Raw genomic sequence first — 16,001 nt, 5'->3', positions numbered from 1 at the left:
TAGGAGTTGTGAAAACTTCTCAGAGTGTTGATCTTGTGATATCTCAGTTGTATTGTGTGAGATTCTTTAGATAACATTCATCATCTTCAATCTTGAACTAAGAACCCATGGTTATGATGCTCAACTATAAAGATTGACTTTGAGTGCTAAATCCAAGGTACATTATAAAATCTAATGTTTTTTGTGAGGTTTTATTGTTTGTATCAGAATAAAGAATCATTTTGCTTTTATGGTATTTGTGGATTAACATCCAGCAAGAGAAGAGTTTATCTATACTCCATGGAATACTTCGGTAGAATCGAATAAAGATTATTGTAGAACAAAGTTGGGAGTTGTCTGATCATTTTTGTGTAGAACAAATGCTCAGACAAGGAACATGTAGGACTGAGTAAAGGTTGTTGCGTAAGAAAAGTTTGGAGCATGATTTTTGTGTCCACCATGATTGTTGGGTCAAGAAAAGTGAAGATCTTGAAAATATTAGAGTATTAAGTGTTCTACTACTATAGAAAGGAAAAAATATATATATTTGTGTTGGGTAAAGCAATAGGCTTGTAGTGTTCAACATTGTTGATTATTTATTGTACCAAATATACTATTCTACCAAATTTACAAATATTGAAATGCCCTTCAAATTTTCAATGGTGAAATAATTGAAGAGTAGATTAAGCTCTATTAAGGACGAATGCGCTAAGCCACTATAAATCGGATGTACATTTTTCTTCTCCATGCCTCTTTTACATTCCAGCATAATATTGCATTTTTTAATTTGTTTTTCATTTTTAGAATACTATATTATTTGATCTTTTACCTTACTTATAGTGATTTATTGTATAATTGTAAGTAGTTTTAACTTTAGATTTGACAATCGATTGATCAGAACTCAATTAGAACTACATGTAAAAAAATGAATTAGGTAAATTTTTGTATTGCTTTCCAAAACAACTTCACTTATCTTGGTTGTGTTTATCTCTTTCAAAACATTTTTTATATTTTGCTCCCGCTTGTTATCTACGCATCATTTGTTAAAACTCTGATTTTGTAAAAGAAAATGTTTTTGAAAATAGTTTTAGGGAAACAGACTATTCAACCACCCTATTTTAGATCATTCGATCTCCATATTCTCCACCATTAACTTCTTGTCTGGACTTTACTATTATGTAATTCATGTAGACTTGTAACATATCTCTAATCTCATGTCGGTATTCTTGAGTTTGAAAATGATTTATTTGTTACAAAAGTTGTTGTTTTGATCGTAAAGCATGTTTTTTGAGCAATTCTTCAGATCCATGGTATCTAATTATAACTCAAATACACATTCATGACCAATAGAATTTTGAACCTACCAAAAAAGTTATCTAAATTTTCAATGTTAGAGGGGGAGATAAGTGTCATCCTAACAAGCCTTATTATGATGAAAGCATCACATATTAACTATTTATTAATAAATTTCTTAAATGCAATACTATTTAATAAATTTTAAATTACATTTGTACGTCTTCTTGGGATTGTGAGTTAACCACGAGGTTGGCGGGTCGGGTGAGTAAGATGGTCGAATTAGTCCGGATGACTTTGCTCTTAAGCACTTTGTTTGTTTAAACTTCATACTTTGGAAACTGTGTACATTCCAGAATTGTCTGTTAACCCTAAAGTTGGCAAATCGGGTGATTAAGATGTTCATATTAGTCTCAATGACTTTACTCTTAAGCAATTCGCCTCTCCATGTATCATGCTTGAGAAATTGTGTATATCTTAGAATCGTCGTTTAACCACAAGGTTGGTGGGCTGGGTTTATAACCAAGTCAGGCATGGCTCATTTTTCAAGTCTTCCTGTTTGTTTTTGCTTTTTTTTAAAATAATTTTTGTAGTGTAACATAAATTTGTGTAAAAAAAATTATAAAAGAACTTTTCATCTTTAGATGAAAATTTGTTTTTAATACTTATCCTATTTAAATATTTTATAATTTTATTGAATTTTTTTTTTGGATATCAAAATTTCATTAAATCATTTAGTTTTGAAACTATTTCATAGATTTTTATAAAAATTATTTTTATAATAAAATTTTTTGAAAAAATTACAACTTCGACTATGATTTGATTTTCAATAATGTGTGTTTATATTATAAAATATCGAAGTTAGTATTTTAATTTTTTAAAAGGTAAATATAAAAAAATTTGTAATATTTTAAAAATAATTTTATAAAATTCATTTTTAAAAATACAAAGAAAAATATATTTTTTTTAAAGGAAAAACAAAGAGGGTCTATCCCAAGGCCGAGATATATCCATAACAAATATTTATGGTCCATAACATACTAAAAATCAGATAAAAGATTATTATGATCCTTAATTAGAATTTATTTGCATTGATATCCGGTCTCATATTATGCTAATGAAATTAGTATAAAAGAAAGCATGCTTCAAAAAGAATGGAATCGACTGAATTCTTACGAAAAAGTCACATACTATAACTATTTCAAACCGAATGGAATAGACTGAATTAGTACGAAAAAGTCGCATACTCTTTCAAACCGATTGGGATAGATTGAATTCTTACGGAGAAAATCACATACCATGACTCTTCCTTACCAAAATTAGAGGAATTATTCAAGACTCCCGTAATGTTATTTGCGTGAAGAATATCTAACAGAAACATTTATAGTTTGATATTACTCTTAAGGAGAAGGCAAACATCCTAACGGTTTTATCTCATTGAAATTGAATAAATAAACAAATTTGTGATACATTTAGGCGAAGCTAGAAGAGAATATGAAGCTACGAGTAGATAAAAGTAGGGATGTTCACACGAATGTATACGGTTCCGTTTGATATGTTAGAGTTTTCTCCTAGTCCTATTACACTGTATATATTTACAAATAGAAAGAAAGCTTTTCATTTTCTAATAAAGTGAACATCCCCTGACCGTTGATCAACATGTTTGATCCATCGGTTAGGAATAACATTTCCCTTATGCGAGTTCTCACCACCACCGGCCGCCGATAAGTGCGCCATATGAAGTCCCTTCCCCACCGGAAGAAACACCGAACGAACAAGCCGTCTGGATCCCCTCGCCACCACGCTCCACCATATATAACCAGAATCCATCTTAGAAATATAATTGGCATTCTTGCATATCAACACAGCACCTTTTCCACTCAACTCAGCAAGCCTCAAAACTCTTGAAAAATCCTTCCTCCGAGAATCAACAACCAAGAAATCTATTCCGACCAAACCATCCATCACTTCTTCCGGTTCACCAACAATAATTTCCGGCGACATACCGGCTTCTCCCATGATCTTTGCATACTCTGATCTAGACCGTTCATCAGGAACTATGCACACGTGTCTTCCACCTGTGTGACGGCTTGCTATGGATAAACCAACACTCGTTGGGATAACTCCGCCACGTGACCATGTTTCAACTATCAGCTGTGCGTTCCATCCCGCTGCCATGGCGGATACAAGCTCCGCCACGCCGGACTCATTGGAAAGTTGGGACTTACTGCTACTAACTGCTTCAATGGTGTCGATGTATGAGTTAGTTGCTCTCTCTGGGGACCAAACTAGTTTCATTGCTTTCATGTTGTTGCTATGTATGTTTTTCTCTCTGTATGTGTTTGTGAATGTGAAGTTGTTGTTTATTGTTGTGTTTGTCGTTGGAGTGTGGAATGGGAATCGGGTGCTGGGTGTTATATTTATGGGTGTGTCGTGGGGAACAAGATCGTTGACTTTTCCTGTTTCGTTTTTGAATGTGTGACGTATTGGATTACGATAGCTGTGGGGTTCATTTTTCAGTAATGGCCTTTGTTCTCTATTTGGCATTTTCTAGGTGCTTTCTTTCTTTTCTTACAGACTCGGTGCGCATAATGAATACTCCCCTTTAACATGTCCAAATTACCAATATGACCTAATATTTCATTACTTTTCGTGGACGGTACTTCTGTTCTGTTCATAACTTTTCTTCTACTACTGTTGGCGTTGCAATTCAAGTTTCAAGGCTAAGTGCCACAAAATATCAAACCTTATTTACCAAATCTATCTATCTACTTCTATCTACTATCTACTATCTACTATCTACTATCTATTCAATAATAATAGATTGACCAAATTGCCTAAATTACCCTTTTACTAAAATTTATTTGCACTAATAAAAGGTCATTTTTGTAACTAACAAATTAAGTATTCACTCTTTCAACTTTATTGAATGGATGTCCCAAGTGTTAGCTTTTCATTGGTCCGAATTAAATAACATTTTCCCTACAACTTTATTGCATGAATGATGACATCACATGTAAGCCAAGGATGATGGAAGTCATATTTAAATTTCTTTTACATTTCATTTTCCCACACTTTCTTACTTTTATTTTAATTTTTCTTAATTTATTTATTATCACATAAAATATTAATAATCTATTTTTAAATTTTAATCTTACTAAAAATTTCAAATTTCCTTCACATTTTATTTTTTCATACTTTCATTTTAATTTTTCTACATTTATCTATTATCACAAAAAATATTAATAATCGATCATTTAATTATTATTCTCAAAAATATTTAATTATTTCACAGGCCACTATCAACACAATATTTAATTTTTTTAATCGATCATTACACATTTTCTCTATCTTAATTAAAATTTCAAATTTCTCTCACATTTTTTCACACTTTCTTACTTTCATTTTAATTTTTTTCTCTATTTATTTATTTATTTATTATCTCACGGGTCACTATCAACATAATGTCTATTTTATTTTAATCAATCATTGTCTTTATTTGAGAGATAATATCTTTATTTTTATTTTTTTCTCCATCTCACGATTTTTTATCATTATTTAATACAATTAAATGTCCATGATTATTGTTTATTTTACATTTGTTTTTAAATATATTTTATATCACATCAAATGATTTTTTTTATTTCACGGGTCATTATCAACATAGTAGATATTTTATTTTAATCAACAATTACTATTAATTGAGAGATAGTTTTTATTTTTAGATGTTAATATTTTATTTTTATTATCTCCATCTTATAGTATTTTTTTATATGATTATTTAATATAATTGAATTTATATGATCATTTTTCATTTATAATTAAACCATAGTGATCTATATCATTTTTTTTAATTGTTGTTGGACCGTTAATTGTTAAATTACCTGACCCAAATTTGTTATTGTGTTCTTAACCTATCTTAAACATTTTTTTGTGGATTATTGTTTTCTATATAATTATTGTTAAATTTACAATTAAGTAAATTATTTCATATTTTTCATTTATATTTAAAATTTTACATTTGCATTTGTTAAAATTTTATTTTTTTCTCCAACTCACATGTCCTTTTTTATATGGTTCTTTATTACACACAAAATTAGCACATGAATACGATAATAATGTTTAATCTTAAGGGCCACTTTCAATACAATGCCTATTTTATTTTAAATAATAATGACTTTTATTTGAAAACTAAAGTATTTATTTTCAAATTTCAAAATCATTCCTATGGATATTCGGTTTTCAAAGAATTGGGAGTATAACAGAACAATCAATAAAACTTTAACTCTATTCAAGTAAAACAATTCATTTTAATTATGCATATTGCTTATAATTCCTTTTATTTATATTATTCCTATCATTAAAAAAATACTACACCAGAAAAAAAATCACCCGTGCGGAAGCACTAGTCTCTGACTAGTTTCATTTTATATTATATTTAGGACTACGACCGTTCTATATTATTTTGCTTTATATCTTAATTTTTGACAATTAGTTTTTTCTGATTGTTATCTGAGGAAACAGTATTCTATTCTGATAAGATTGATGGCTTGGATGTAATAAATTGGCCTGAATGACACGTTCTCCGTGTAAAAAAAGAAAAGGAAAAGAGAATACACGGGTCAAGGAGTTGAGGAAAATAGGAAAATCCAGAAGAAAAATAGTCAAATGGATACCGTTTTAACTTTTAACTTTAAGACTAGTTCAAGAAATAAATAGATTTGCCTTATAAGTTTAAACTTGAAAGATTAATCTGATCAGGTCACCGTATTCGGAATTAACAATTATGGATGGAGTCTATGCTTGATTTAGTTTGTTAATTAACGTCACCACTTATGTTCTCATCTTAATCTAAATTGACTAGCTAGTTGGAATCATATTTAGATTAATTAATCAAAAACAAATATACAAGAGTAAATATGATTTAGGCTTCCGTAATCTTTTAATCTTTAAATTGGTTGTTTTTGTTTTACGTCCGTGCGGATTTTAATTTTAAAGAATAAAACCAAAAAAAAAAATTGACATTTAAGAATTATTTTAAAAAAATAAAATACAGACAAAAATTAAAAACATACAAACTTAGAAAGATTAAAAGACTATTTAAGCATATGATTTAATATAAAAAAAAATAGAAGAAATTATATCATATTATTATTTGCAAGCATTTATTTATATTATAATATTTATATCATAATATGAATCTTATTCATAGACACAAATGAGATAAAAACATACTTGATATAAAATAAGAGTCATTATTTATTAGTGGAACTGTTTTGGGCCAATCAAAATCTCTAAAGAGAATAGTGATTCACTCAAATTTGCTCATAGCAGAGTAAAACTATCCTAAGAAAAAATATAGGAAATTCGAGTTCAGGATACATCCAACGATTTCCTGCACCACACGCCTAGAGAATAGCAAATTGTTATAATCGTTTCATTATATAAAGGACACATACGAAGAATCTCCGATACACAATTTCAAATTTAAATTTCATTCTCTCGTGTCCTTCACATACTGACTTGAGCGTGGAGTGCTAACCTTATAAGTTAGCCTCTCCTCCACCGCATTTGAAGCTCTGGTCCCCCATTGTCCAGAGCCTCCACCGATTCTCCAATAAATTCTAGTTTTATAACACAACATAAAGTTTATTAATTGAAAGACAACATATTTAGCATCTATAATATATTATTCATAACATTCCACTTATATATTCATCGAATGACATAAATTGATATGTCACATCGTATATAATTAATAAGATACATCAGTGCTCAAGTCACATTGAGATATTATCCTTCAGAACCAAGTAGGGTTTCATCATCTTCTTAAGGTCTTAAAGGATCTTCTTCACATTTCATGATCTAACAATTATTGTGGGAGACAATAAATATGATTTGTCCATATAGAAACATTCACTACTAGAAAAAACATGTTTAACCTCAATTGAATATGAGGTGTTATCTCGGTTTTAAAGACAAGGTAACGAATGACATCATAAAAAGTATCCATTTTACCTCTAGAGTATTGCTCCACCGAGAAAAAAGGCTGAACTTGTAGTAGGTTTGATACTCAACAACCGCATACTTTTTTTAGACGCTACTTTATCTCTCGGTTATTAATATAATCGAGGGGATATATATATATATATATATATATATATATATATATATATATATATATATATATATATATATATATATATATATATATATATATAGCAAGTGCCCATAATGTGGATGAAAGAGCTTCCAGATTGAGGGAAAGCATAGAGGATAGACTCGCACTTTATAAGTGAGATGACTCATACACCTATCACCTTAAGAGTGTGTTTGGATGAGGCAATTAAGAATTTTCAAAGAATTTAAAATTCTAAGCAATTCAAATGATTCAATTGAAATTCATTCAATTTAAAATTCTTTTGTTTGGATGAAGTATTAAAATGATTCATTGTTAAATTTTTTGGTCATTTTCATCAATTTAAAAACTTTTGGGGCAAGTTTGAAATATAAAAAATAGGGACTAATTTGTAATTTTTGAAAATTTTAAGGGACCATTTTGTAAATTTGGAAAATTATTAGGGACTTATTTGCAATTTTATGAAAAATTTTGGAATAAATTTATAATTTTAATAAAATATTGGACCATTTTGCAAATTTAGAAAAATTTATAAGAAACAATTTAACACTCAAGTTATGGAGCAATTTCAAATTCTTTACTTTTTGGTGTCATTTGAAATTCTTTAAATTTAACTTGATTAAAATACTTCATAAATTTACATCATTTTAACAATTCTCCATATTTTTTATCCAAACAATGGATTTTGGTCAAATCATTTTCAATTCCCTCAAAAATTACTTTCTCTCATTAAAATGCTTCATCCAAACACACTCTAAGAGTGTGTTTGGATGAGGCAATTAAGAATTTTTAAGGAATTTAAAATTCTAAGCAATTCAAATGATTCAATTGAAATTCATTCAATTTTAAATTCTTTTGTTTGGATGAAGTATTAAAATGATTCATTGTTAAATTTTTTTGGTCATTTTCATCAATTTTAAAACTTTTGGGTCAAATTTGAAATATAAAAAATAGGGACTAATTCGCAATTTTTGAAAATTTTAAGGGACTATTTTGTAAATTTGGAAAATTAATAGGGACTTATTTGCAATTTTATGAAAATTTTTGGGATAAATTTATAATTTTAATAAAATATTGGACCATTTTGCAAATTTAAAAAAATTAATAATAAAAAATTTAACACTCAAGTTATGGAGCAATTTCAAATTCTTTACTTTTTGGGGTCATTTGAAATTCTTTAAATTTAACTTGATTAAAATACTTCATAAATTTACATCATTTTAACAATTCTCCAAATTTTTCATCCAAACAATGGATTTTGGTCAATTCATTTTCAATTCCCTCAAAAAATTACTTTCCTTCATTAAAATGCTCTATCCAAACACACTCTAAGAGTGTGTTTGGATGAGGTAATTAAGAATTTTCAAGGAATTTAAAATTCTAAGTAATTCAAATGATTCAATTGAAATTCATTCAATTTTAAATTCTTTTGTTTGGATGAAGTATTAAAATGATTCATTGTTAAATTTTTTTGGTCAATTTCATCAATTTTAAAACTTTTGGGCCAAATTTAAAATATGAAAATTAGGGACTAATATGCAATTTTTGAAAATTTTAAGGATCATTTTGTAAATTTGGAAAATTATTAGGGACTTATTTGCAATTTTATGAAAAATTTTGGGATAAATTTATAATTTTAATAAAATATAAGGATCATTTTGCAAATTTAGTAAAATTAACAATAAACAATTTAACACTCAAGTTATGGAGCAATTTCAAATTCTTTACTTTTTGGTGTCATTTGAAATTCTTTAAATTTAACTTGAATAAAATACTTCACAAATTTACATCATTTTAACAATTCTCCATATTTTTCATCCAAACAATGGATTTTGGTCAAATCATTTTCAATTCCCTCAAAAAATTACTTTCCCTCATTAAAATGCTCCATCCAAACACACTCTAAGGTTTTGAGTGAGTATATCGTTGCTCATAAAGAAAAGACTCCGACGTAAATGTTATCTCGTGTTGACCCCCCGAATCAATAGCCCCAACATATCATGCTTCCAAATTCTACCTATATCCCTTTGATTCTTCTTTATTCACTGAACAGCATCATATTCAGATATATCTAAGTTAACTAACATAAGTAAATCATTAACAAAACTAGACATTTTATAATTTTTATTTTATCTACTATCTAGCAATCAAAATAATAGTCCTGCACAATTACATTATTGCCCTTCCTTTTTAACTAATTTTCTACTCAAGGGTTAGTTTGGTCATTTCATAAACCAACTATTTTTCTACACTTTCCACATATCCTCACCTTTTCCTTTTCTTCTTTTCATTCAAATTTCAAATTTTCCCCCACATTTCTTTTTCTTACACTTACTTTCTTACATTTCAACTTTCTTATTCATATTTATTTTCTTATTTTTCTTACACTACTCTTATTCTATCTCACTTCTCTCTCCACATTTATTTATCATTTCATTTCTACTTACTTTTCTCTCTCTTTCTCTCTTGCATTTTTCTCTCCAATATTTTCACTTTTATTTTAATTTTTTCGCTCACAATTTTAATAAATTGAATTAACATAATTATTAAAAAAATTATTTTCAAATGTCAAAATGATTCATAATTATTAAAAAAATTATTTTCACATGTCAAAATTTCTACTTTTCTCACGGATCACTATGAACAAAATACATATTTTGTTTTAGTTGACATTATACTTATTTGAGACACAAAATTCTTATTTTCAAATGTCAAAATTTTCTATTTTTCTCACGGGACACTATCAATAAAATAATCATTTTATTTTAATTACTAATTATCTTTATTTGAGACACAAGATTTTTATTTTCAAATATTCAAATTAAATTTAAATTATTATTATTCATTTTATAATTAAATAACTCATTTCAAATTTAGATGCATATTTAAATAAAATCTATATCGTATTAAATAAATTTGTAACAGGACACGATCAGTTAAAGTTACGCAAATTTTTTTTTGATAAATATTGCTTTCAATATACATTTGAATACGAATTTACTATACAAAATTATTTTAACCTATACAAACTCATGAATATCATTAATTTTTTATGCAAATTATTTTTTCGCTCACAATTTTAATAAATTGAATTAACATAATTATTAAAAAAATTATTTTCAAATGTCAAAATTATTCATAATTATTAAAAAAAATATTTTCACATGTCAAAATTTCTACTTTTCTCACGAATCACTATGAACAAAATACATATTTTGTTTTAGTTGACATTATACTTATTTGAGAACAAAATTCTTATTTTCAAATGTCAAAATTTTCTATTTTTCTCACGGGGCACTATCAATTAAATAACCATTTTATTTTAATTAACAATTCTTATTTGTAACGGAACACGATTAGTTAAATTCACACAAAAATGTTTTTGATAAAAATTGCTTTCAATATCCATTTGAATACAAATTAACTATACAAAATTATTTTAACCTATACAAACTCATGAATATCTAATTTTTATATAATTAAACTTATCATTCAATATTCTAAACATCTAAACAAACTATATATATAATATCAAATAAATGTACCCGTGCGGCAGCACGGGTAGTTTACTAGTTTTAATATAAGAAGACTTATAACCTATCAATAGATCATTGCCTGATAAAATTTGCGTCTCTCCTCTCTAAAAGAACTACATAATCAATTCAACAACAGAAATTATACAAATCCAAATTCAAAATAAACATGTATAAGTTGTAAAAGTTTTTATATGTCTGACTAGAAGACTTGTAGTGCAATTTACAATTATTTGTCAATGATTAACTTAGATAGCTTTATTGCATGCTCATGAAAATAAATGACAGCCATGGATGAAACCCAGCAATTAGGAATTAGTAGATCATTTTGAATGAGCCGGAAACACACTTAGCTCCTGAATCACATTCACCATGTTTGGTCTTTCATCAGGGCTTTCATGGACACACTGTACTCCAAGCTTTGTCAGCATCATTGCTTCAGAACTAGAATATCTTCCATTAAGATTTGTGTCAATGCAATCATCAAATCTGAGAGACTCAAACGCCGTCCGTATCGAACCACCTATCGCTGTCTTGCCAGACAAAACTTGGAGTACAATAACCCCAAATGCGTATATGTCACTCTTCTCAGTAAAGCGACCGGTAGTAATGTATTCCGGAGCTAGGTATCCCATGGCAGCACTTACTTTTAGAGCTGAGAAAACAACGTCTTCCGCGAGAAGTTTGGGAAGTCCAGCATCCATGATCAATGGATTAAACTCTTTGTCAAGGAGAACATTCTCTACTGAGATATTCTGGTGTACTATTGTAGGTTTGCTTGCTTCATTGCTGTGCAGATATCCAATACCTGATCATAAACGAATAGCAAGTATCAAACATAAAGAAAACAGCAAGGATCAACAATCTTTCTGCTATTTGGTTAAATCCGGAATAACTTACCCTTTGCAATGCCCTTGATGATAGAAACCCTCTTGGACCAATCAAGCAAATGGCCACTTCTATCTTCCATGTCAAGATATTGGGACAGGTCGCCCATTGTGGCAAAGTCATAAATAAGGTAACATTCACCTCTACTACTTGAGCAACAGAAACCTCTCAGCTTGACAACGTTTTCATGTCTAAGTGAGGTTAATAAGCTCAATCCCTTTGCAAATTCGGCTTCCTCGGCTTTGCAACATGTCATGTTAATGCTTCTAATAGCTACGAAAGAACCATCCCTGAGAACTCCTTTATACATTGCTGAGAATTTGCTCTTACACAATAAATTCGCCTCCGAAAGATATTGCGTTGCAGACTCGACTTCATCTACATTAAATCTGAATTTATTTAGATATTCATTGGCTAATCCACCAGCTTTTTGATCATCGGGCAAAGGATAACATCCATTATAATAGTCAAGATTAACAAGGGTAGATGGGCTTTTTCTGTAAAAATCTTTAGGCTGCTGAGGACTAAGTTTCCCTTCAGAATAGTTCGAAGAAATCTTCTGCTTTCGACGGCGGTATTTGACGAATGTAAACAATCCAGCTCCTATGAATACAAGAGTGATGATTATAGCACTTGCTGTTGTGATGACACTTTGAGGAAACCTTGATTTTGAGCAATGTGTCTGGTTACAATGCACTGGGATATTTGCAGGCTCCGGGCGAGGCGTGGCGAGGTTATTATTTTTGAAGTGGTCTTGATCCGAGGTATCAATGTTGCTGACATTTAAATCTGGATACTGGTTGCAAGCTCTCAAAGTAGAAAGCCCAACTCCGCATAAACCTTGGTTGTTTGCCCCTTGGAATCCCTCCCCAAGTCGCTTCAATGCTTCGTTTTCATTTTCAAAATGTCAGTTAGGATTTACACTATAATGTACAAAGCTACTATGTAGTACCGACACTTCAAATTGAAGGTGTGTGAGGTGTCAAAAATTGTTGGTGTCTGACACAAGCCAGTAACACAATTGATTAGATTCAATTAACTTATTTTTTCAAATTAATGTCGGTGTGAACGTGTCAGTGTCTGCATTTGTGTCTTGCTTCATAGGCACAAAGAAATGCAAGGAAAATTTGGAAGTGGGGTTAGGTTAAAATTCAAACACTACTTTACTAACAGAACAGGAGATAGAGGCATACCAGAAGGAACAATTCCTGATAGAAAATTGTTTTGAATATCCAATACTTCCAAATGAGCAGCATTGGCTAGTGTTGCTGGAATAGTACCACTGAAGTTGTTGAAGCTCAAATTTAGCCTGCGTAGTTTCTCCAGGTTCCCCAAGCTAAGGGGAATTTGACCATTTAACTTGTTATGTTGCAAAGCAAGAGTAGTAAGTTGCTTCAACAAACCAATCTGTGTCGGTATATTCCCAACCAATTGATTATCTCCCAACTGGAGTACTGGAATAACAATTCAAAATCAATTATCATCACAGCGAAACCAAACACGCGCTTAAAAATTGAGCTTGGATCAATATACATGACCCGTAACAAGGTCGCTCATTGAAAACACCTAAAACCATTTAAAGGATTCATTCCACAAAAAACCTGAGATTTCAAAATATATTCAAATTCAACACAGTAATACAAACTCTCACCTAAAGTCATATACCAAAAAAAAAACACCTAACAACTGTAAAGTAACATTTCCACATGACATTGAATACAGAAGCACCTTTTTTTCTCTTTTTTTTCACTTTTAAGTAAAGTAGTAAGCGGAAATTAAGTGAAAAGGTTCGCAATATTGGTCTTGTTTGAACTCACAACAGCTTGATCTTGCAAAACCAAACAACTATTAAGAACTTGAGACTAAAAGACAGTACTTATGTACTATATACAATTATACATACCTTGGAGACTAGCCATGTTGCCAAACTCAGGAGGAATAGTTCCAGATAGACTATTAACATCAAGATAAAGATCAACAAGCTCAGTGAGATTCGAAATCTGTGATGGTATCTCACCAGAAAGATTATTGTAATGCAAGTATAACCCTGAAAGGCACTTCAGTTCAGCAACAACCGGAGATAATGAACCAGAAAGACCCTTTCCCTGCAAAGAAATATTAGCCACTTTCCAATGATCATTACAAGCAATCCCTTCAAATGAACCACTACATGGATTACCATCACTGATCCATGAAGTAAGAATCTTTCCCTCTGGATCAAGAGAGAATTTCAAGTCCATCAAAGCCCTCAGCTCAGCATTTCCACAAACAGTTTGTAGAGTTAAAAGTGAAATCAAGAGAAACATAGAAAGGAGAAGATGGAAGAAACTCATCTCTTAATTTGGTTCAAAAAAGACACCCTTTTGAGTTTTTATGTTAAAAAATCAAACTTTGATTATGGGCTGATTAGACAAGTACCTAATTTGAAGTTTGTTTTGGGACTTAGTTAATTTAATGGTGTTGGATTTTGTTAGTTTGTGTGGATAAATTTAGATAGAGAAAAAAAGTGATTAAAAGGGGAAGCAATTTTCAAAAAAGGAGTGCATAATTAATGGGTTTAACTTTATGAGTTGATGACAGAGAGACTAGGTAGTAGTTTGTTCACATTGCATGAGTCTTGACTTTGAACAGTTTTGGGGGGGAAATGGGAGTTTATGATGACATTAGTGTTTGGTGGGAATGGCTGCAATAGCACTCTTTGCGGAAAATCTTGGTGGAGTTAATTAAAGCATGAATATGATGTGTTGTAATGTGGGGCTATAATCTTTGACTATTTTGTTTTCACTTTTCAATCATTGAGTTTCTAGTGAGTACTACTATTGTTTGTCTAGGAGTAGTTTAGTGCACTTGGTTTGTACTGATTACTGTTTTTGAACTTGGTGGATATATTTGAAATCTTAGCATTTATAGCATCCAGCTACTGCCTCACCCGCGAAGTGCCCAACAGGGTGGACAAAAGGAATTGAGGCAATTCGAGTATGATTCATCTGCAAGTTGGGTGGTTTATGTTTAAGGCTGATGTGAGGCATGTGTCTTGATTCCTATGTCATACTTAAGTTATTTTTCTGCATTTTTTAAAGAAAGGTGATTTCTAGATAGTCTTAGGGAGATAAGAAGAGAATTCTTAAAAGGTTTATACTCTAAGCTTATGTTTGGAAATCGATCGCATGTTTTGTAAAAGCTACTAGTAGCTTCGTAAAATCACGGTGGAAAGGATGTGAGTGAACATGCAGCAGAGGTAATTGGCATTGTTGCCAAACACACGCTAAGGTTGCGTTTGATTCACATTGAAGTACAGAACAATGAGAACACTGGCATTGTTGCCAAACACACGCTAAGGGTGCGTTTGATTCACATTGAAGTACAGAACAATGAGAACAGCACATCACAAGCCGTTAAAGAACTGGACAATTATTTGTCTCGTGCTTTGTTTGAAAAATCATGGACATCACAAGCACAATAATTTCAATTTTACCATTATATTTTTACAACCCCTTTGTCTTTTAAATTTGACTATGGTTATTTGTTAATAGTTAGTATCACTACTACTAAACGCGCATATGACTAAACTCATCATCAATCGTGATTCTTGTTCTTCATACATAAGGTATTCTTCTTCTTCCATCTTCTTGTAGATAGTTTATAATTATCTCTTTTGTTGAATCTTGTTTAATGTTCTCTTTTTTGTAGATTCGTCTTCACGACCTTAACAGGAATAAAGTACAAGAAATATGAAGTTATGTTGAAAACTTCATCCCCCTTGTACTTCTTCATCATAGTTTCACAAACAATATGAACTCCATACTTTGTTACAGTTCCACGAATTCATGCAGGAGTGCCTTGAGCATAGGCTTGCGGGGCGGGAGTCCAGGACCCCATGATTTTAGGGGCACCGAAATTTTTTCTTTATCCCTATATATATTAAAAGAAAAATTTCTATAATAAAAAATTTTGTTAGAATTTAAAAATAATAATAAAAAAATACTGACTAACAAAATTATAGGGGCACTACAAAGTCAAAATTTATAAAAGAATGTAAGTTCTCATAAATAAAATATAGAGTAGAATAAAATCAATTAATTCCCCTAAAATAAAATCAATTAATATATCTATAATTTTAGCAAGTAAAGAATTTAATTAAGGCACTAAAATTAAAATAATGATATAGA

The 16,001-nt window shown here is 30.1% G+C and overlaps 2 protein-coding genes across 2 annotated transcripts; both read right to left on the bottom strand.

The window, feature by feature from the left end:
* Positions 1–2,684: 2,684 nt before the first annotated feature.
* Positions 2,685–3,834, bottom strand: LOC131647007 (uncharacterized). Its single transcript, XM_058916922.1, has one exon. The coding sequence runs from the start codon at positions 3,817–3,819 to the stop codon at positions 2,890–2,892; it is 930 nt and encodes a 309-aa protein (XP_058772905.1). The 5' UTR covers positions 3,820–3,834; the 3' UTR covers positions 2,685–2,889.
* Positions 3,835–11,022: 7,188 nt separating this feature from the next.
* On the bottom strand, positions 11,023–14,484 carry LOC131652400 (somatic embryogenesis receptor kinase 2-like). The gene is made up of 4 exons (XM_058922248.1): positions 13,736–14,484; positions 13,026–13,286; positions 11,845–12,717; positions 11,023–11,752 (listed from the first exon to the last, which is right to left on the bottom strand). The coding sequence occupies exons 1-4, from the start codon at positions 14,163–14,165 to the stop codon at positions 11,268–11,270; spliced, it is 2,049 nt and encodes a 682-aa protein (XP_058778231.1). The 5' UTR covers positions 14,166–14,484; the 3' UTR covers positions 11,023–11,267.
* Between the last annotated feature and the right edge of the window lie 1,517 nt (positions 14,485–16,001).

The sequence above is a fragment of the Vicia villosa genome, linkage group LG2, assembly GCF_029867415.1.
Source record: "Vicia villosa cultivar HV-30 ecotype Madison, WI linkage group LG2, Vvil1.0, whole genome shotgun sequence".
Lineage (NCBI taxonomy): Eukaryota > Viridiplantae > Streptophyta > Magnoliopsida > Fabales > Fabaceae > Vicia > Vicia villosa.
Note: the sequence above shows the minus strand (reverse complement) of the source record. Positions and strands in the feature narration are given on the sequence as shown.